At 51.4% G+C, this 22,339-nt stretch overlaps 1 protein-coding gene across 3 annotated transcripts; it reads right to left on the bottom strand.

The window, feature by feature from the left end:
* Positions 1-451: 451 nt before the first annotated feature.
* On the bottom strand, positions 452-21,334 carry MEOX1 (mesenchyme homeobox 1). 3 transcript variants are annotated; one of them, XM_084984441.1, is made up of 4 exons: positions 21,284-21,334; positions 20,458-20,785; positions 3,988-4,160; positions 452-2,384 (listed from the first exon to the last, which is right to left on the bottom strand). In XM_084984441.1, exons 2-4 carry the CDS (start codon positions 20,579-20,581, stop codon positions 2,262-2,264), a joined length of 420 nt encoding a protein of 139 aa, XP_084840567.1. In that variant the 5' UTR covers positions 20,582-20,785; positions 21,284-21,334; the 3' UTR covers positions 452-2,261. The 3 variants fall into 3 exon arrangements, 2 of the variants coding, with proteins under 2 accessions (XP_084840567.1, XP_003131424.2); XM_003131376.6 differs by having other exon boundaries at positions 20,458-21,334; XR_014821113.1 differs by lacking the exons at positions 452-2,384; positions 3,988-4,160; positions 21,284-21,334 and adding an exon at positions 16,187-19,810 and having other exon boundaries at positions 20,328-21,063.
* Positions 21,335-22,339: the final 1,005 nt, after the last annotated feature.

The raw sequence follows: 22,339 nt of genomic DNA, 5'->3' as shown, positions 1-22,339 counted from the left end.
TCTGCATGCGAGACAGAGAAGGAAACTTCTAGACAGATAAGAAAACCACAAGAAGATGTCCTCTAAAGCCACAGGAATTGATTTAGGAAGGGGTGTTGGAGCGCCTGAGGGTGTCTGCCTTCTTGGCTTTGAACCTGGACCTTCCCTTTGGCACCTTGATTCTGGTGGGTCTGCTTTCCTCTGCCAGTTCCTGATGGTGTCATTGCTGGGCACCGCCCACAATGAGCCCAGACTGCCTCGGTGCCAAAGCCCAGCCGGGTCTCTTCCGTGAGCTCCCTCCCTCCCCTCTCTCTAGCCAGTCCCGGACAGCTTGCTGAGACCCATCTTTTTTAAGTAAAAGCATGTGGGATTGAGGACATTTTTTCATATCTCATTTTTATTACCGTTGGTGTATATTGCTGCACCTTGAAAAACAACCCCCCCATTGAATTTAAAAATTAGGGATGGTTAGTTTATGGTCAAGATTCCTTTATGAACAAGAGTTCACCTTTTGCTTACAAAACTTGGACTATTTGATAAGCCATAGGTTAGGGAGACGGAAAGCTAAAATTTTACAAAGGGGAACGAAGACAATAGAGTTGCAAGGACAATAAGTTTTCTTGTTTTTACATCAATTACATTTGCACCCCCACCTTTTGAAAAACCAAGGGATACCTCGATCTAGAGGATTTCTTCCTTTTTTTCATTGCTTCTAGATCTTTCCGGCTCATCATTACACCAGCATCAGAGATTGGCCCACAGAGCTGTGTGCGCTGCCAGCAAAAAGGCCTGGGAACGTGGCTTTTTTTTTTTATTGATTTTATTTCTCAAAGAGTTTTCTTACTAAGTGAATTGACCTTACACAGTTAACTTGATGTAATCTAAAGAAAATAGATGAAGTATGCTTTAGAAAAAATTACACATGCTCCAAGCAGCCATCTCATTAGGCAATCATTTCCCACGGCGTCTGTCCTTTTGGGATGGGGAGGTGGGGTTCTTTTCACCCGTGAGTGATTATGTCTACACACGAGAGCTCCAAACTCTTGCTGACCTCCCTCGGCAACACCAGCTGGTGTTGGGGGACAGAGCAGAGGGCCTCTCTCAAGGCTTCAGTTACCTCAGGTTGTTTGGCCGACAGTCCAGGAGTGGCACCCCAGGGCTTCTGGGCAGTTCACACACTTAAACTTGGCAGCTCCTCCCATAACAATGGCATTTGTGGAGCATGTCAGAGGGGCTCGGATGCATCCCATAGAGAGACAGGGACTTTTTCTTGTTGTTCCTGTTCGGTAGTAAGAGTTCACTGAAGCACAGGATACTGCATTTCTAGAACCTTCCACTCCAGGGTTCCACATTTCTAGGCCCTCACCCAGCAGCCCTACTCTGATGGCTCCCCCCTCCAGGCCTCATCTCAAGGGTGTGAGCATCGGGATAGGTTTTTCAAGTCCAGAAATGAGAGATTTAAAAGGAATAGCTGCTCCAGGGCTCTGGGGCCCTGCTCAACAGTCCCAGGGGTAGCTCAGAATGGGTTTTCAAGAAGTAGGTGCTGTTGTGGGTCCATTCTCAGTCACCCAGTCAAGCCAGGTCTCTGGGGACCCACAGAGACCTCCACCAGGCTGGTCCCCTGATTGTCTGCTTCCAGCCAGGGCTCATGAACTCGCCCACGTAGCCAGCAAGCTTAGAGACAGGGATGGCTTCTGATGTGCAGCAGCTACGTTTCTGTCTCCAAACGTCCTCACGGTGGTTTCTCCTGGAGTTTGAGGATAACTGAGGGCCCCCACAGCCTCAGTTACAGGACGCAGAAAGGAAGGGTGGTGCAGGAGGAATAAGTGTCTCTTTTCCTTTCTTTGAGGGCATCTGCTTTCGTGAATCACCAGGTGTTCCCAAGGCTCCTGTCCCAGCAGGCCAGGTATCCACACGTGGAGCAGGAAGGTGGCAAGAGGTGGTATGGGCGGCTGCCAAGAGACCCCAAGACACCAAGAAACAGTGTCCCTGAGCTGTTCCTCGGATTTACTCAGGTCCGATCTGGCTGCTGTATGATTGACCCCGTGAGCATGGTGGGAAGCAAAGGCCCTGGGGAAGGGCTGCTAAGACAGAGCAATGCTGGATGGAACTTCCTGGGAAACTTCAAGGCTCTCAGGAACCCTGGGCAGCTTCCTATCCAAGAGTCACTGCACTATGAGGAGGGGCTGCCCTGACTGGACGGGGAGAAGGTGGAGGTGGGACTGGGTGGGGAGAGTTGGTAGGGGGCTCAGTCCTCAGTGTGTTTCTCTCCCTGGAGAATCTCACTCTGAACTTGGAGAAGTGGCAGAGTCCCCATCCTCGGGGTCCTGCCCCTGCGGGGAGATGGGCTGACCGCCCTTCACACGCTTCCACTTCATCCTTCGGTTCTGGAACCACACTTTGACCTGAGGAAGGAAAGACAGGAGCGCAGTCACTTCAGGGCAGGGGCAACCACCTCCTTATGCCGACGCTCTGGGGTGCAGCCCCAGGGACTCCAGCTGGAAACTCTGCTTGTCCCTCCCCATGCCTCTAAAGGTGCCAGGAGTTGAGACCAAAGGGAGGACCCACAAATCTGACCAAAGACCTGTCTGCTGTCTCCAGAAAAAGAAAACCTGACAGGCAGAAGGATGGGTTCCGAAAGTTGCTCTGCATTGGCCCCACCCCCTCTCACAAGCCCCGCCCCTCCTCTGCCAACACCCCCTCCCTCTAGCTTCGATTACCCAAGGGTCTAGGAGCAGAGGATCCCCAGCCTCACCCTTAGGCACATTGATAAAGCACTTTTCAGCTTAGATAGCTCTGGTCTGGAATTTTCTCATCGGAGCTTCAGCTTTTCCCTGCAGGTAAAGCTGCAGGGTGGGGTTAGGACCCTGTTTTACAGATGGAGACCAGAGAGGTGAGGCGAAGGCATGTCCCAGAGGTCCCAGGGTCCCGTGAGTATGGGTGAAAAGCTCTGAGGGGAAGCCCCAAACAAGGGGTTAGGGATTTTTTTTTTTCCCCTCAGAGTGTGCCCAGGAACAAGCTGCTTATCGAAATGACCTGGGGAACTTAGCAGAAATGCAGATTCCTAGTTCCAATCATCATTACTGCAAGGTCGCTCTCCAGAACTCTGGAATCTCTGGTTTGGTTTAGTTTTTTACAGCTGCTCCTGCAGCATATGGAAGGTCCCAGGCTAGGGGTTGAATTGGAGCTACAGCTGCTGGCTTACGCCACAGCCACAGCAACACCACATCCGAGTTGCATCTGCAACCTGCACTGCCGCTTGCGGTGACGCCGGATCCTTAACCCACTATCGAGGTCAGAGATCGAATCCGCGTCCTCATGGACACTAGTCGGTTCTTAAACTGCTGAACCACAACAGGAACTCCTGGAATCTCCATTTTAAACAAGGGCCTGGGTGATTCCACTGCACACTCAAGTTTGGGGCTAACCAGCTCAGAGGTTCCAATTCTGGCTGCATGTGAGAATCACCTGGGGGACCCCTGAAGAATTCTGATGCCTGGACTCCACTCCAGACCAATGAAAACAATCTCTCAGGTGGAGCCCAAGACCCTGGTGCTGTTAGAACGTCCACAGGTGATTCTCAGGTACAGTCAAGAGTTGAGAACCACTGGACTGGGCATAGGAAGAAGAGAAAGAAGAAGGTTCTGGGAGGAGGGAGTGGGGAGGAGGATGAGAATGCACAGGAAAGGAGGGATAGTCAGAAGAGAAAGGGGGAGTTCCTGTCGTGGCTCAGTGGTTAACGGACCCAACTAGCATCCATGAGGATGCAGGTTCGATCCCTGGCCTCGCTTAGTGAGTTGAGGATCCGGCACTGCTGTGAGCTGTGGTGTAGGTCACAGATGTGGCTTGGATCCCACGTTGCTGTGGCTCTGGTGTAGGCTGGCAGTTACAGCTCCAATTCGACCCCTAGCCTGGGGACCTCCATATGCCACAGGTGCCGCCCTAAAAAGATAAAAGACAGATAAACAAACAACCAAACGAACAGGAGGGGGGTCCCCTGGGCTGCACCTGACGCTCGGAGAGGTCCAGGTTCACGGCGATCTCATATCTCCGGAGCCGGGTCAGGTAGTTGTGATGAGCAAATTCAGCCTCCAGCTCCCGAAGTTGCTCCTTGGTGAAGGCCGTCCGCTCCTTGCGAGCCTTGCTGCCGGCCTCTGGCTTTCCTCGGTTCTCCTGATTGTCTAGGGGCAGAGGGCCCCAAACAGGAAGATGTGAGCCACAGGGACCTTAGTTCCCTGTCTTTTGTCCTCAAGTAATGGCACAGCCTCTCCCCGTCTCTCTTATTTTTAAAGGATGCTTCGAAAGCACCCACAGAGTCCCTTTATCATTCCTTCCAGTGTCTTAACCCTCAGAGAATTAGAACATTTTTTGGATCCCAACTTCAAGTGTCCTGGCCCAAAACTATTTTTAATTCCCAAAACACAAGAAGCTGCCCTGGGCTGTTTAACCATCTCTACCACTCAGGCCACACCCAGCTTGACATTAGTAGTGGCTCTAAGCCGATGGCACAAGATGCTCTAAAAGAAAGGTTTTCTGTCCTCAGCAACATCAGCATCATATAGGAACTCATAAATGCAAATCTTTGGGCCTCACTGCACTCCAGCTGAACCAGAATCTCTGGGGGTGGGTCCCAGCTACTAGTTTTAACAAGCCTTCCATATGATTCTGGCACAAAGTCAAGGTTACAAGCCGCTGCTCTAAGACCTTGTTACTCAAAGGGTGCTCTTGTGGCAACAGCAACAGGGCCTGGAGGGAGCTGATCAGACTTACAGGATTCCCCCGCCCCCACTCCGCCCTGTCCCCCCAACCTCAGACCTACTGAATTAGAATCTGCATTTTAGCAAGATCCCCAGGGGAGTTGTGTGCCCATGTAAATTGGTAAATTGAGAAGAGCTGCGGAGTTCCCATTGTGGCTCAGCTGTAACGAACCTGACCAGTATCCATGAGGATGCAGGTTCGATCCCTGGCCTGGCTCAGTGGGTTAAGGATCTGGCGTTGCTGTGAGCTGTGGTTTTGGTCACGAGGCAGCTCGGATCCCCCATTGCTGTGGCTGTGTCATAGGCTAGCAGCTGCATCTCCCATTCGATCCCTAGCCTGGGAACCTCCATATACCACAGGTGCAGCCCTTAAAAAAAAGAGAGAGAGAGAGAGAAGAACTGCTTTATGTTTCTTCTCCTTCTCTCGGCTTTGACACCTGGAGGGGCCAAGTCTGGAAACTTCATCCATGAAGGAAGCTCTGAGCTAGACCCCGCAGGGGCTCAATCATAGCTGCTAACAGGGCTGCAGGGACCAGGCACCTTACATGTATCGGCCGCGGAATCCTCGCAATAACTCAGCCAGTTAAGTTCTAGGAGCAGCCCCATTTTATAGACCAGAAAACCAAGGCCAGAGACGTGAAGCAAGTTGTCCAAGTTCATCCAGTTCATCTGGCCAGTGAGGGACAGGCTCAGGATACACACTCAGGCAGTTTGACACCCACACTGTTCCGATAAAATATATGCAGGAAGGGTTTACAAACTGTAAAGTGTGGTATACACAGAAGTGACGGTATGGTGATCTCCGGAGCAGGGTAAGGGGCGGCTCTACTTCACTTTGGTGGTGGCGGTGGGGGGAGAGGCGTCCAGGAACGAGACGACCACACCCACACAATTCGCTACGGATGCGTGCCACGTGGCCGGGGAAGGGCTCCAGGAAATATTTTTCACGCAGGGCTCTCTGCAAGTTAGAAATCTTTCACTTCATTGCCCTTGTTTTACAGACAGGGAAGCAGCCGAGAGAGGTGGGGATGTGGAGCCCCCCTCGTCCACCCCGCAATCGCAATCGCGTTGGGGACGTTAGCAAGCCGGGCCTGTCCCCTTGATTTTTTCTTTTGCACGTCCTCCGCCCACGTGCTACGCGCCGCGGGGAGCCAGGGAGAAGGGCGGGGAGTAGCAGGAGGCGCATGGGACAGAGAAGTGGGAGACGCTTGCCCCCGCCCGGCGTCCCCGGGGGGAGCAAAGGAGGCGGAAGAAAGGCGCCCCCCCTCCCCCGACCCCCGCAGCCCCGATGCCTGGCTCCCCGCGCCGCCCCGGTCTGGGTGGGCCACCTGCTGGGCGCGCCCGGGGGCCGGGAAGGAAGGGGGCGAGTTCCGCGGCGGGGCAGCCTGCCCAGACCCTTCCGGAAGCGGAGCGGGGGCTGGAAGGGAAGTACGCGCCGCCGGGCCGGGTCCCCCAGGAGTCCTCAGCCTTGGCGACCATGGGCGGGGCACATGCCAGCCTGCGGGCCCAGAGCAAGGTCGGGACACACAGCTCCTTTGCCATCCGCCCCTGTCTGGGGGCTCAGGGCTGCCCAGCGCTTCCTTTTCGCAGCAGCAGGGGTGTCAGACCCACCCCCGCCCTGTGCCGAGGTTTGAATCCTGGACCTTCTTGCTGGAGCCTCTGAAGAAGTCTGAGCGTCAGCCCTCTCAGCCAGAAGTCTACCTCTCAGCGTTGCTGGGAAGCCTGGACCAGCTGCGGAAAATGCTTTTAAAACTTCAAAGAGCTGGACAAATATAAACTATTCTTTCGATTCTCCAGTTCCTTGAGAAGCCATCTAAGGAGCTGGAATAAGAGCAGCTGTCCTTTCTCGAAGGCTTCCACTTAGCTAAGATGCAGTCAGGGTTTTAATCCTCCCCACACAACACCCGTAGGAGTAGGTACTATTATTATCCCTTTGGCTTTCTTGGGTGGATTTGTGTGATAATTTGATTAATAGCTCTCTCTCCCAGGGGATGTAACTGCTTTTTCTCACTTGCTACTGTACCTGGCACACAGGAGGTACTTGCTAAATCCTTCTCTGTATACAGAGGCAGAAGCTGCCCCAGAGAGGCCCAGGACCTTGCCCAGTGTGCCAGCCAGCTAAGGGGCAGCAGCACTGAGATCCGCCTGCCTAGAGCAAAGTCCATCTGCTCTGGCGTCAGGTTCTCCATCTTTTGGCCAGTTGGCTGGGGGCTGGACCTGGACCATGCAGCCCTGCTTGTCTGTACCCCCAGGGCTCCTGGGTGTCCTGTCCTGGGTTGATGCCCACACCCACCCTCCCCTTCTCCCCAGGCTGCTCAGATGAGCACAGCTGCCTGTGGGATCCTCCCAAACAACCCAACCCCCTCCAGAGCCCTGCTCATATTCCTCAGAGAGAGGAGGGCCCATAGGGGGAGGAGCCCTTTGGAGCTGGTCTTGGATGGGTTATGGGGACAGCTGACCATTATCAGCCAGGCCACACCCTCTCCATCCATTCTCCACTCCCATCTTTTATTGTCCTGATTTAGGTACTGAGGCTTCAGCGTGAGCGGGGAACCAAATTCTGAATCCCTGTGTGAACCTCAGGGCAACACCTGCTAAAGGCCTTGTCCCTCATCAGCTGCCCAGAAAGATAAGAATTTCTGTCATTATAAGAAATGACAAAAGGGGAGTTCCCTTCGTGGCTCAGCAGTTAACAAACCCAACTAGGATCCATGAGGTTGCAGGTTGGATCCCTGGCCTTGCTCAGTGGGTTAAGGATCCGGCATTGCCGTGAGCTGTGGTGTAGGTCGTAGAGGCGGCTCGGATCCCAAGTTGCAATGGCTGTGGTGTAGGCCGGCAGGTGTAGTTCCAATTCTATTCGACCCCTAGCCTGGGAACCCCCATATGCCACCAATATGGCCCTAAAAAGTAAGAGAGGAAGAAAGAAAGAAAGAGCGAAAGGGCCAGAAGTATGGCAAGCAAGCTAGGACAACGGAAGTGGAAGTTATGGTTCTTTTGGTTCTGCAGTAGTATAGGAAACGGCAACATTTTCATCAAAATAGGAAAAAGGAAAGAAAAACAATGGGCATTTTCATGCCACTTCTGGCCAGGGAGCGTGGGTTCTGCCTGCTCACATGCACAGCGTGTATGCACACTAACCCCAAGATGGTTTGATCCCAGGAGAGTACACGTTTGTTGGGGACCCCCCTCTCCTCTCTGGGCCTCAATTTCCCCATGGGTGAAGCATGGGATTGGGCTGGGCTGTCTTTCTCCTGCGGAGCTGACGTCAGAGTTTTTTTCCAGTGTGCAACCCTGACTCCCTCTTCTCTCCCTACTCCCTCTTCTGTTGAGAATGCCTGGCATGGAATCCGAGGTCTCTTCCAGTGTCAGTAGTTTTTTTTTTTTTTTTTTTTTTTTTTTTTGCTTTTTAGGATGGCAGCATATGGAAGTTCCCAGGCTAGGGGTCCAATCGGAGCTGTGGATGCCAGCCTACAAAACAGCCACAGCCACTTGGGTTCTGAGCTGAATCTGCTACCTACACCACACCTCACGGTGGTGCCAGATCCTTAACCCACTGAGCGGGGCCAGGGGTTGAACCCATGTCCTCATGGATACTAGTCCGGTTTGTTAGTACTGAGCTACACTGGGAACTCCCCAGTTTCAGAGAGTCTTGTCTTGGCCCCATGTGTGTGTGTGTCTCGTCCCAAGGCCCTCAGCAGCCTTCCCCACATCCTCCGCCCAAAGATCAGGGCTGTTGCTGGGAAATTTCTCTCTCCCTCTGACACACAAATCTCCCTAAGCGTGGAGCTGTGTGGAGGAGAGCTGTGTTTGCAGAGATTTCTGAGGACCCGTTAGAGAGCCTGGGCCTTCCCTGGCTCCAAGAAAGAGCTCTCTGACCTTGGGCAAGTCCCTTAAAGTTCTCTGAGCTTCAGTTTCCTCATTTGTAAAACAGAATAGCTGTGCCCACTGTGATCAGAAGGCTGCTGCGGAGGTAGAAGGAGGCGGGTAACATGTGTTAGCACTTAGCACAGTGCCTGGCACACAGTTGAGATGCCTTTTGAAAGAACCATCAGAAGAGGTTCTACTGGAGATGATGTGGGAGTGATGACTCAGGCAGAAGTAAAGTTTGATGCTTCTCCAGGCACCCTGTCTCCAGAGCTGGGGGAAAGGGGTGCCTTTTTTTTTCTTTTTAGGGCTGCACCTGTGGCATATGGAAGTTTTCAGGCTAGAGGCTGGATGGAAGCTGCAGCTGCCCGTCTACACCACAGCCACAGCAATGCAGGATCTGAGCCGAACCTGTGATCTACACCACAGCTCACGGCCATGCCGGATTCTTAACCCACTGAGCAAGGCCAGGGTTTGAACCGGCAACCTCATGGATCCTGGTCAGGTTCGTTACTGCTGAGACACGGTGGGAACACCCTAGTCGGGTGCTTAACCCGCTGAGGCACAAAGGGAACTCCAGGATGCCTTTGAAATATCTGGCTTTTCAACTATTTTCCCTCCTTCACTGCTTTGTCACGTCTGTGCTCGAATCTGGGTCTCTGGCCCCTGTCACTTCCAGGCACAGTGACCAGAACTGATCAGAGTGACAAGCCCCATCAGTCCCCCTGATTCTTCCTCAGGATGCCTCTTCCAGGATGGCCGAAGGAGGAGGCTGGCGCTGAGCTGGCTGCTGCTCTGGTTAAGGAGGGGCCACCCCCCCACATCCCCCACCGCCGCCGCCCCGCACACCCTCAGAGGGAGCACAGCCACGATGGAACGATCCACAGCGCGCAGAGAAATGCAAACAGGATGTGTGTGTGTGTGTGTGTGTGTGTGTGTGTGTGTGTGATTGCGGTTTCTACCATTATCCAAGGAAAATTATTTCATACATAGCTGTCACATTTGGCAGGCCTTCTTAAAGTTAGCAGACAGCTTTATCGGAACCACGAGGAGGTTCAGACAGACCTTGGGGAACATGTCTTTTTGGAGTCCTGTATTCCTACTCCGCAGCCCTCTCAGCCATTTAACATAAATTTCTATCCAAGCCCCGAGAGACAGAACATGTCCCGTATTCGAGGAGCACTTTGTAGTCCACAGTGGATTTCTTCTCCCCAGACCTGAACCGCTTTTGGGCTTCCCTGTGTACTACAGGATCATAGAACAGTAGAACAGGAAGGGGGCTTCGAGATGACCTGATGTGGCCTTGTCATTTTACAAGCCAGCCCAGAGACGGTAAGAGACTTGCCTGAAGGTGCACAGCAAATTCTCAGCTGACTTGGGCTGAGAATGCAGGGGTCCTTGATAGGAAGCTATTTCCACAATATTAGGCAGCTTCCTATTGGATCCTCTTAATTATTCTGCGAGGAAGGTAAGGTATACATCAGCCCATTGAACAGATGAAGAAAGTAAGATGCAGAGACGAAATGGCTTGTCCCCTGGGACCAGTCCCGACTACAGCTACCACATATATCACACTGCGCTGTGGGGTTGGTGACTATGGAGTTGTGCTTGCTTCAGAGATGCTATCTGGGTCTGGGTCCAGGTTGGTCTCCCGGGACTCCCCAGGGAGGGAAGTGTGAGGGGATATTTGGGGCATGATGGCAAATCCTCTGAAAATGGTGTCTGTAGCCTCCTTGGCTGTCACAGTGCAGACTTTTCATGTCCTCACTAATTTATATATATATATATTTTTTTCTTTTTCTTTTTCCTTTTATGGCTGCACCTGTGGCATGTGGAAGTTCTCGAGCTAGGGGTTGCATCAGAGCTGCAGCTGCCAGCCTATACCGCAGCCAAGGCTACACCAGATCTGAGCTGCATCTGTGACTTATGGTGCAGCCCATGGCAACCCCATATCCTTAATCCACTGAGTGAGGCCAGGGATGGAACCCACATCCTCACAGAGACTACATCATGTCCTTAACCTCCTGAGCCTCAGTGGGAGCTCCCAGTGTTAATATTTTCAACTTCAGAGGGAGGAGTCAAACCCTCAAAAGAGATAAGAGCCAGGCCCAAGGCCAGTTGGGCGTTTGCATCCAGACCCCCTTGGCTTCCAGGGACTGGCCTGCCTTTCTCTCTGGGTCCCACCCCACCTCAATGTCCTGGCCCTTTCCCCCTCCCTTGGGGATCTGAAGAGGCAAGGCAGGGCTCTCAGCCTCTGCGAGGAGCCTAGCAGTAGGGTTGGGGGATTCAGGAATGTTTGCTGGGATGGGCATGCCTAGAGCTAAAAAGTCCTCTTGGCTTAAGTGCCAGGTGGGGGGGGGAGCAGTGGGGGGGGTGAGGGCGAGTAGGGTGGGCTGGGTGAGGAGGTGGGGAGTGGGGCTGGCAGAAGAGGGGAGCAGAGGCGTGGAGGGAGTCGAGGGCAGTGGTGATGAGAGGTGGGAGCAGCAGCAAACTTCCGAGATGGTCGGGGGAGGCGTGGGCAGCGCTGGGCTTTGTTTGTGTTTATAAGTTCCAGATGTCACCTCAGCTGTCACCAAAGGAAGGGTAGGCCTCAGGCCCCAGGCCCCACGGCTTACACTGTCCCTCCACCACTGAATTCAAGGAAAAACGTGACATATACAAGGAGGGAGCTGGGAGAGGAATCTTGGCCAGAGGCCAGGGCAGTGTGATTCTGTGAGCAGAGTGGGCCCTGGGGGAGCTGGTCCCAGGGGGTCTTCGGGGGCCTTGAGTCCTGGCCCTCGGAAGGGAGTGGGTGTGTATTTGAGGTCACCCAGTCTGGTACTCAGTGTCATGCTCGTGACCTGGTGACACTCACTGGGGTTGTCCATTTATTTCGTTATCACCTCCTTTCCTTCTTCCTCTGTCAAACTGTCTGCTTCTTTAGAGAGTCCCTCCTAAGACCACTTTTTTCTTCTCTCCTTACGGGTGTTAGATAACAGTGCGGGGAGCTGCTTGTAGCCAGAAACAATATTGCATGTGAATGGAACAGCTGGAGGGTCAGAGGACCCCAGGCTGGCTCTGAGGTCGTGGGCACCTCTGAGGGGCTGACAGAGGGGGTTTTAACTGGAGCATTTGTGCCACTGCTAGCACCTTGTCCCTGTACCCTCTGTTGATGGGCTGAATCATGCCCCCCCCCATCAATATGCTGATATTCTAAGCCCCAGTGTACCTCCAAATGTGACCATATTTGGAGACAGGGTCTTTAAAGAGGTGACTAAGTTAAAATGAGGCTGGGGTTTGGAGTTCCCTGGTGGCATAGCAGTTAAGGACTTGGCATTGTCACTACTGGGGTGGGGATTTGATCCCTGGCTCGGGGAACGTCCATGTGCTTCAGGTGTGGCCCCCAAAATTTAAAAGTTACAAAAAAAAATGGTGCTGTAGGGGTGAGCCCTAATCTAATCTGATTAATGTCTTCAAAGAGAAACACGGAGGAAGTATCACACAGAGGAAAGGCCACATTGAAGACATGACAAGATGGCAACTGTTTACCAAAGAGAGAAGCCTCAGGAGAAACCAGACCTGCCAACGTCTTGATCTCTAACTTCCAGCTTCCAGAACTGTGGGAAAAATAAGTGTCTGCTGTTTAAGCTACCAAGTCTGGGGTATTTTGTTGTGGCAGCCCAAGCAAACTAAGATGCCCCCCCGATTCCCTGTAGCAGCCGTGCCTACCACTGAGGAGCCAGAGGGAGCAGGGCCACGGGGGTGCTTGGCAAGGCTGACTCAAGCCCACAGGGACCTCTCTGCAAATTAGAAAAAGATGCCCTTGCCTCTAGACTGGAGAGCACAGCCCCTTGTCCCTGTGGCAGCTGGGCCTCTAGCTGCCCCGCCGTGAGCGACCCCCTCCCCAACTGCCTGGCCATGGTGGGTCACCTTTATTGCTCAGCCACAGCAGCTCCATGTGCTTCCCAGCCATGGCAGTACTTGGGATCTGACCCCAGGACCCCGTGAGGGATTCCTGTGAGTCAGCCCAGCCTGCATGTGGGTGTGTTTATGCATCTTTCTGACCCTCACACTCACCCTGACCCCGCGCTGGTTTTATGATTGAAGTCTGGTTTTCTGCACACTTTTTCATGAGTGAGACTATAAAAGTTCCTGATGCATTTTACAGAAGCACATCACACATGGTGAAAACCCTCATGCCGGCTGATGGAGCCAATCTCAAAAAGTGAGAAGATGAATGAGTCGATGCCAGCCTGCCGTGCAGAGGTTATTGACCAGCTATTGAGTGAGCGTCTCCTGTGCGAAAATGTTTCAGCAGGTGCGAGGGAGCCTGCACAGGCGAGGAAGGTGGCATTCCGGCCCTCCAGACACTTCGGGTTTAAGGAAAAAGGCAGCCATCTGCATCTATAACTCTGGATACAGGCCAACTGTGGTTTGATGCTAAAACAGAGATAGCAACAAGGCATGGGTGTGGGGAGGCGGGCCATGAAAGGATCCTTGGACATTCGATAAACTAGAAATAGAAGGAAATGACCTCAATATAATAAAGACCATCTATGGAAAGCCCACAGCTAACGTCATACTCAGTGGTGAAAAACTGAAATCATTTCCTCTAAGATGAGGAAAAAGATGCCCATTCTCCCCACTTTTAAAAATTTATTTATTTATTTATTTATTTATTTATTTATTATCTTTTTGCCATTTCTTGGGCCGCTCCCACGGCATATGGAGGTTCCCAGGCTAGGGGTCAAATTGAATCTATAGCCACCGGCCTATGCCAGAGCCACAGCAATGCAGGATCCGAGCCTCATCTGCCACCTACACCACAGCTCACAGCAACGCCGGATCCTTAACCCACTGAGCAAGGCCAGGGATCGAACCCGCAACTTCATGGTTCCTAGTCGGGTTCGTTAACCACTGAGCCACGACAGGAACTCCACCTCCCCACTTTTATTCAAGATAATATTGGAAGTCCTAGCCAGAGAAATCAGGCAAGAAAAAGAAAGAAGAGGTGTCTAAATCGAAGAGGAGGTGGAAAAATGATCTCTGTAGATGACAACATCTTGTATGTGGAAAATGCTAAAGATTGCATACAAGCCTCTTAGAGCTAAGAAATAAATTCAGCAAGATTGCCGGATACAGGATCGACCCATACAAATCACTTGTGTTTCTATACATGAAAAATGAACAATCCGATAGGAAAGTAAGACAATGATCTCATTTACAAAGCATCAAAAAGAATAAAGTACCCAGGAATAAACCTAACTAAGGAGGCAAAAAACTTGTAAATTATAAAACATTGCTGAAAGAAATTAAAGACACAAATAAATGGAAAGACATCCTGCGTTCATGGATTGAAAGACTTAATGTTGTTAACATGTCCCTACTACCCAAAGTGATCTGCAGATTCAGTGCAATCCCTTTCAAAATCCCAATGGCATTTTTTTGCAAAAATAGAAGAAAAGCTATCCTAAAATTTGTATGGAATTACAAAGAACCTGGAATATCCAAAACAATCTTGAGAAGGAAAAAACAAAGCAGGTGGCCTCATGCTTCTTGATTTCAAAACATACTACAAAGCTACAGTAATCAAAAGAGTATGGTATTGGCACCAAAAACAGACACACAGATCAACAGAACAGGAAAAAAAAAAAAAAAAAAAAAAAAAGGCTGGGAAGTAAGCCCTCGCATAGATGAGCAAATGATCTTTAACAAAGATGCCAAGGCTTCACTTGGGAAAGGGAGAGTCTTCAGCAAATGGCTGAGAAAACTAATCTCCATATGCAAAAGAATGAAGCTGGATCCTTATCTTATACCATAGATAAAAATTAATTCAGAATGCATTAAAGGAGTTCCCGTGATGGCGCAGTGGAAATGAATCTGACTAGGAACCATGAGGTTGCAGGTTCCATCCCTGGCCTTGCTCAGTGGGTTAAGGATCCGACGTTGCCGTGAGCTGTGGTGTAGGGCACTGACACAGCTTGGATCTGGCATTGCTGTGGCTCTGGTGTAGGCCAGCAGCTGTAGCTCCGATTAGAACCCTAGCCTGGGAACCTCCATAGGTGGTGGGTGCGGCCCTAAAAAGACAGAAGACACCAAAAAATGCATTAAAGACCTAAAAATGTAAGACCTAAAACTAGGAAACTCCTAGAAGCAAACATGGGAGGAAAGCTTTATGACGTTGGAATTTGGTAATGGCTTCTTGGATACGACACCTAAAGCACAGTCAACAAAAGCAAAAATAGACCAGTAGGATTACGTCAAACTTAAAAACTTCTGTGCCTCAAAGGAAAGAATCAACAGAATAAAAAGGCAACCTATGGAATGAATGGGAGAAAATATTTGTGGCTCGTATATCTGCTAAGGGGTTGATATCTAGTATATACAAAGAAGGCCTACAAGTCAACAATAAAAAAATCAAACAATCCACTTTAAAAATGGGCAAAGGACTTGAATAGACATTTCTCCAAAGACGATATACAAGTGGCCAATAAGCATATGCAAAGATGCTCAAATCACCAATCATTAGGGAAATACAAATCAAAACCATAGTGAAATGTCACCTCATACCTATTAGCGTGGCTACAATAATATTTAAAAAAAAAAATCCCAGAAAGTAACAAATGCTGGCAAGGGTGTGGAGGGATTAAAACTCTTGTGCACTCTTGGTGGGATTGTAAATATTATATAGCTGCTGTGGAAAGCAGTAGGGAGGGCTCTCAAAAAATTAAAGGTAGAATTACCGTATGATCCACCAATCCCACTTCTGGGTATATATCCAAAAGAATTCAAAGCAGGATCCGGAAGAGATATTTGCATACCTACGTTCATTGCAGAATTATTCATAATAGCCAAGAGAGCAAGCCATTGATAGATGAGTGAACAAAGAAAATGTGGTTTATGCATGCCATGGAATATTATTCAGCCTTCCCAAATAATGAAACCCTATGGTACGCTACAACATGGCTGAGCCTTGAGGACATTGTGCTAAGTAAACCAAGCCAGTCACGAAAAGACAGATGCTGCTTGCTCCCACTTATATGAGGTATGTATGTAGTTAAATTCTTAGAAATGAAAGTAGAATGCTGGTTGCTAGGGCCTGTGCGGAGAGGGTAAGAGGAGTTGCTTTTCAGTGGATATAGTTTCAGTTTTGGAAGATGAAAAATTCCACAGATCTGTTGCACAACCGGTATGCATATAGTTCACTTAAAAATGGTTCTGATGGTTGTGACTAGGCTCCATGAGGATGCAGGTTCGATCCTTGCCCTTGCTTAGTGGATTAAGGATCTGGCATTGCCGTGAGTTGTGGTGTAGGTTGCAGAGGTGGCTAGGATCTCGTGTTGCTGTGGCTGTGGTGTAGGTCGGCAGCTGTAGCTCAGATTCGACCCTTAGTCTGGGAACTTCCATATGCCACAGGTCCTAAAAAGCAAAAAAAGAAAAGATTCTGATGGTACATCTTACATTATGTGTTTTTGACTGCAATTTTAAAAGATTTCAAATACATGATGTCCAATGGTAAGAAATCTTAGGAGAGCTCCTTTATGAAGATATAAGCTGTATTTATAAAATCAGTACAGTTTCTAGCAATGCTATACTTTCTTTTCCCCTTTCTTTCTTTCTTTTGGGCCGCACCCTTGGCCTATGGAAGTTCTTAGGCTGGGGGTTAAACTGGAGCTGCAGCTGCTGGCCTAGCCTAGCCACAGACACAGCAACTTGGGATCCGAGCCCTGTCTGTGACCCTACTTGTGGCAACGCCGGATCTTTAACCCACTGAGTGAGGCCAGGGATCTTGGATACTCGTCGGGTTCGCTTACCACTGAGCCACAACAGGAACTCCAATAATTTGAAACTTCCAAACTGCAGCTTTCACGGAAATGATGCTATGTACAAGTAAAGAAAGGAAGGAAGGAAGGATGGATTCTTGGAGTAGGTGGCTTTCAAAATAAGTGGGCAGAGGGTGTTTGAAGTAAGAGGGAAGCACTGAGAAAACAGGAGTGTGATGGGGAGAAAAATCGGGGTGTGTTTGCAAGGCTGCTCAGCGAGGTGAGTGGAGGTGGAAGTGGGAGGGGTAGCCTGGAGTTGGAAATCAGGTAGGAAAGAGGCCAATCTGTGAAGGGTTTTTCAGCCTCAGGGGAAAAAGGGTGCACGTAGCTGGGCAGGTGCAAGTGGCGATCAGATCTCGTGGGGAGGAAATCGGGGAAGGAGGAGCCCTGGGGGACACACGTGTTGGAGCTGCCGAGGGGACAAAGCTAGTCTGCTGAAGGCAGAGTGAGTACATGAGAGCGTCGGTGATCAGAGCTGCACGGAGCCCGGGTATCCAGCCCTCCCAGGCGGGTGATCTGTTCACCTGGAGCCCAACTGATCACGAGCGACCTTCCCTTGAACCCCATCAGGAAATCACCGCGAAATCCTTCGTTCCCATAAATTCAGGATGACCACGGTAGCCACGACAGGCTGGGGGCAAACGATAGTGGCCTCGCAGCTGTCCCTGCCAGCAGGGGTCTTTGACACCCCCCTGGCCCTGGGGAGGGACTGGTTGGGCTGAGTTAACATCCACCAGTCTCTTAAATCAGTCTTGTGCTGTGAACTGACAGAAGGTCTCAGGGTGGGGGCCAGGGAGCCCCACTTTCCTGAGCAAATCGGCTTTACTTCCACTGCCAGGCAATGACGGGGGACAGTGGGGACTGTCAGACAAAGGACAGGGGAGAGCAGAGAACGTTCCTCTTGAGACACCTCTCCGTTATGCACCCTCCTTGGCCAGGTCAGCCGGTGTGGGATGAATTTACCTGGCACAACTCACCCCCTCACCCCAACCGCTCCAGCAGATCGCTGAGCTCCAGGCTCCTAACTGGTGGCCACTGGATTTCAGGACAATAATGATGGCAAGAAGTTCCCCCATCTTACGTCCCAGACTCAGGAAATTCTGAGACAACATATTTGAAATATTCAATTGCACCATCCCCATAAACACAGGGCTATCTGTCAGATTCAGTGTTGACTTGTTCTGCACATATGGACCTCATACCACTCAGTTTATGGAACTCACATGCCAGGCACAGGGTTAATCTTAGGAATCACAGCATTTGACCTTCGCAGTGACTCCATGGGGAAAGTGATATCGTTAGAGTCCCATTTTACAGCTGGGGAAACAGGGGCTCCGAGAAGTTAAGAGCTTCCCCAAAGTCATGCAGTCAAAGGGACCGTGCTGATCCTGCAGCTTGGCTGCCTGACTATGAAGCACCATGGAAAAAACGTTTCTGCTCACTGCTGGTTAGCCTTCCAGAGATAGTTAGCAGGGGCCAGGGTGAGGCGCGAGAGGCACTCACATAATCAAGAGAAAGAATATTTTAATGTAAATTTAAAAAAAAATCAAAATTAATACCCAAAGTCCACCATGAACAGACTGTCAAAATTTCGAATAGAGAATCCAGCCAATGGCTCAGGATTGGAAGGGTGGGGTGGGGGTGGGGGAGTCTTTGTGGGTTTGTGTCTCGTGAACTGAATTCCAGATTCCTGCAGTTGGTTGTGAGCCCTGCTCATTGGTTTCCCTTTTCTTCAGGCGCTTTCAAAGCTGATCTTTCTTGCCTCCTTCCCGTTCGGTTAAATTGCAAAGGAAGATGCAAGTCACGGGCAATGAGGATTTCCATGCTGACCTGAGCGGGTCTGGAGCGCCCCCCCCACCCCCCGAGAATGAATGAGAGTCAACTTGCTGTGCCCTGCTTTGTGACTGCTGCTCCTCTGCTGCTTCTGAGGGGACTTGGAGGGAGAACCCAGGGCCCCTCCTGGCTGGGAACCTCCCCCGACCAAAGACAGACCCTCTGAGGAAGGTGTCTTTGTGCCCTGGGGTGGCCAGCTGCTTAGCACATGAGCAGCGCCATCCATGGGCCACTCGCCGAAAGGAGAGACGGTACATTTGGGTCTCGCCAAAACACGGAATGATCTTGCCTACATCCAGCCCTTGGCTTTGCCCGAGTCTTCCCAGTGCCCTTGGCTCCCAGGTCCCTGGATGCAGCCAAGGTGGATGTGGGCAGAGATGGAGGAGCTACGGTGGCAGGCGCCACAGAGGGGAGGGCTCTTCAACGAGGTGCAGAGCCAAGTGGCTGAGAGCTTCTTGGAGAGGAGAAGCAGAAATGCCCCGTTCTCGGCACATCTCCAGCCAAGCCTAGGAATAGGTCAGGATTTAGCCGACTGGGGACTTAAAGGGCCCGTCTACTGAGCAGCCTGGAGGGCTGTGGTTTTTATCATTCATTGCAAGCACACCGAGAGGCTTCTTCAAGCCTGGAGACCCAATATTTCAAAATGAAGAATTGTGCTTGAAATCTACCGAAGGGGGTGGGTTTGGGGTCTGAAGTCTGGGGTTTGAGTTTTCTTCTTGGGTGACTAACTGTCCCTGGGGTGCTGAACTTTCAATGCTAAAACTGGAAAAGTCCTGGCTTCCTTGAGATGAATGGGTCGTTCTGTTTTGACTCCTTGCTAGCAGTGCTCCCCTCAAACTTTTAAGTTTCTCCTTTTCCACGCCTAAAGAATCAAGTCACTGATAAGACCTGCTGTATCAAACTCGAAAACCTGTGGGACTCAAAAGAGCTATGGTATGTTTCCTGCAGCACCTCGAACCCCCTGAATCAGAGCACATCCACTGCCAGACAGGCACCTGCTGACCTCCCCTCCCTCTCCGTTTGCGCTCTTTGGAGGTGGGAGTGAGACCGCCTTTTCATCTCTGCAACCCCAGGGCCTCTTGGCAAAGAGAAGATGCTCGGGAAGTCTGTGCTACGTTGAAAGCGCTTTGTAAAGCAAAGCGGAGCATGTTTTCTTTGGTTGGCTGCTCCTCTCATTTTCAGCCTGCCCCTGGTGAGCCCCAAGAAGGGTCCTCTGTAGGTTCAGACAGTCAGATGTACCCCGAAGCAGTTGTCAGGAAGACACAGTGGGGCAGAAGGGGCAGGAGGCCAGGGCACTGTCTTGTGCTGTGTGAGATGGGGGAGGGATCCAGGCCAAAGGTGAACAGGAGGTGAGAGAAGCCCGTGGTGGGGGGCTAGGGGGGGTCCCACTGGGAGATGAGGAAAAAACAGGTCCCCACCACGGGGAGGAGATGGACTTTAGCTGGGATCTTAGCAAGCAGCCCAGCTCCAGCCTCTGGCCTCGGGGGCTCCAGCACCAAGCTGGGCGTTACCTTCACGCCAAGATCCAGTGCTTGCCCTCTGCTGCCTGCCTCCCTGATTCTCTCTGGAGGGCTCCTCAGAGGGGCAGCCTGCCCTGGGGGTCACCCAGACCTTAGCAGGCTGAGCTGACCCTTTGGCCTGGGCCTGGCCTGCTGGGTAGGGTGGTACCTCCTGGGTGGTCGGCCCCAAAGCTCAGTGCTTGCCTCTTGCATCCCCGCCCTGTGCCTGCTCCTCTGCCTCCTGGACACACAGAGTTCTGGTTCTGCTTGGCTGCCCAGGGTCCCAGCCTTGATCTTAACCTTCCAAGTCTCGGTTTTAGCTGATGCCCCTGGGAGCAAGTCCTGGGGCTCTGGGACTGTTTGGAGCTGGCTGGGGTGTGGTGGGGAGAAGCATGACCCAGAGGCAGCCCAGATGCAGGAAAGCCCCTCTGCGGCCCTTGCCAGCCTCTACCCAGAGGCTCCCTCCCACATGCCCTCCAACTCGATGTGGATCCTGTTTCATTCTCTCGCTGGCACATTTTTCTGGGGCCCAGGAAGGCTGGGGACATAGTCATAGCCCCCATCACCAGAGACTCCTGAAACTCCGAGGTAACTGGTCTAGTCCCCCGCCTCTGATTAGGTTAGATCCCAATTTACGGTCAGGGCACCTAGGCTCAGAGAGGGCAAGCAACCGCCCCGAGATCACACAGTAAAGGAAACGTCAGCTGTTCCCCAGCCACCTACCTGAACTCTCCTTTTTCCGTCTGGTTGACTTCTTCTCCGTCTCATTGGCACTGCTCCCAAGGACCTCGTAGTCCTCGCCCGGGCCACCCGTGGTGTCCACCAGGCCTGGGCTGCGGGCCCCCATCTCCTTGGAGCCCCCCGCCGGGCCTGGGTTGAGCCTCCGCCGGGCCTCCGAGACAGGGAAGGGCCAGTCAGGGGGTTGTGGGAAGGCGGGGTGCTGCTCAGTGAAGAGGCGCTCCTCCTGGGGCAGGCTGTGCGGGGTGGCCGCCAGGCAGGAGGCCGAGAAGTCAGGGTACGCTGTCGTCGCTGTCGCTGTGAAGTCTGGTTTCTGGTGGAAGGAGAACGGGGTCGGCGGGTAGTGGGGGAGCCCTGAGGCCCCGCTGCCTTCTGAGTGGGGGTTTCGAAGGCAGCCCCAGACCGGGGCTGGGGGGTGGGGGCCCCTCATGCAGCTGCTGGCCACTGGATCCATCTGTCGTCTGCCCCACGTCTCAGTCCTTTCAAAGGCTGGATTGGTATACTTTATACTCAATTTGTTAAAAATGCAAAAAAAAAAAAAAATTTTTTTTTTTTTTTTTTTTTAAACAGAAGAGAAAAATGTTCAACAGAAAAATTCCACCCAGGACCCCAAACAAACACCAAAACTAAAGTCGCTCCTTACGGTCCGCACACAGGTGGCTGGCTCCACACACGTGTGTACACACCTCTATCAGACTTCACTCCTGGCTTCCTGGCCCCCCCGACGCACCAGCTTGCCTATCGGGGTCCCCTGTACGTGTATGTGTCGCTGATGACACTCAACATTTTCACTGTCCCAGCCCAGACGCACCAGCTAAAGAGCGCTTGTCCTGGAGCCTGCAGCAAACGCCTGCAGAGAGCTGGTCCAGGGCTGCTGAGACACACTTTTAAATCCTGCGGTGGGGAGAGAGTGACAAATTTCTGAAGTGAAATGTGAGAGAGGAGAGGGAGGGGTTAACCAGCACACACACCATCCCCTCCAACCAAAACCCGAGCAGGCAACTATTAATCATCAGAAACCTTATATGCACATCTAATGGGATTTGCAGATGGAGTCTTTTAAAGAAACATTGTCTGTATTTTTTTTTTTTTTTTTAAGGAGAGAGAGCAGCACACACACAATTTCTTTAATGTGCCTCCTATAACACTATGAAGTTATTTTATTGCACTGTTAACAAAATTCCCCAAGTCTCGGATTTGGAAAAAGCCTTAAGTCAGATCCAGCATCCATCAAGTGCCAAATTCCAGGGAGTGAAGCTGGGAATAAGTGCAAGAGACAAGTTTGCTGATTGCATTTGATTTAAAGGCCCTTCTACTGCTGCTTGGCAAAAGGAAGGTGGATTAAAAGAAAGCTTTTTTTGCAAGTCTCAGCGGCCCACTACCGTCTATAGTAGAAAGACACACTCTAGAAGAAAAAAAAAAAAAAAGGGTTTCTCTCGGCCCAAAGTGACATTCTCACTTTCCCAGTAACTTAAAAAAACAATCAGATTCTTCCTTCCGCTCTTTAACCCCCAACTTACATGCCAATTCGCCACACTCATCTCTAGAGGGGTTTCAAGTCATTTTTCTCCATGGCAAGGGAAAGACTGTCAGATAAGTTCCTTGAAGTTCCTCCAGGCCTCCCCCACCTGCTCTCTGGCCTCCTAACCTTCACCCACCTGCTTCCCCTAACCCCCAGAGGCCAGGGTTTCCATGGAACCTGGGCATGGAAATAGCAATCAGGGCGATTCTCATTCCCAAAGGAGTTCTCTTCGGCACACAGTTGCATGGTCTTCCAGGCTGGTGCCCGTCCCTGGAGGCCCCAAGGCCATTTCAACCGTCCAATTAGTCCACTCAATCCCCAGGCCCTGCTGGTCTCTCTGGAGGG

The sequence above is a fragment of the Sus scrofa genome, chromosome 12 (genome assembly GCF_054392235.1).
Source record: "Sus scrofa isolate SSC_HxYL_T2T_F1_AM1 chromosome 12, Sscrofa_HxYL_maternal_Yorkshire_Landrace_v2.0, whole genome shotgun sequence".
Lineage (NCBI taxonomy): Eukaryota > Metazoa > Chordata > Mammalia > Artiodactyla > Suidae > Sus > Sus scrofa.
This window is presented reverse-complemented; position numbering and strand designations above follow the sequence as displayed.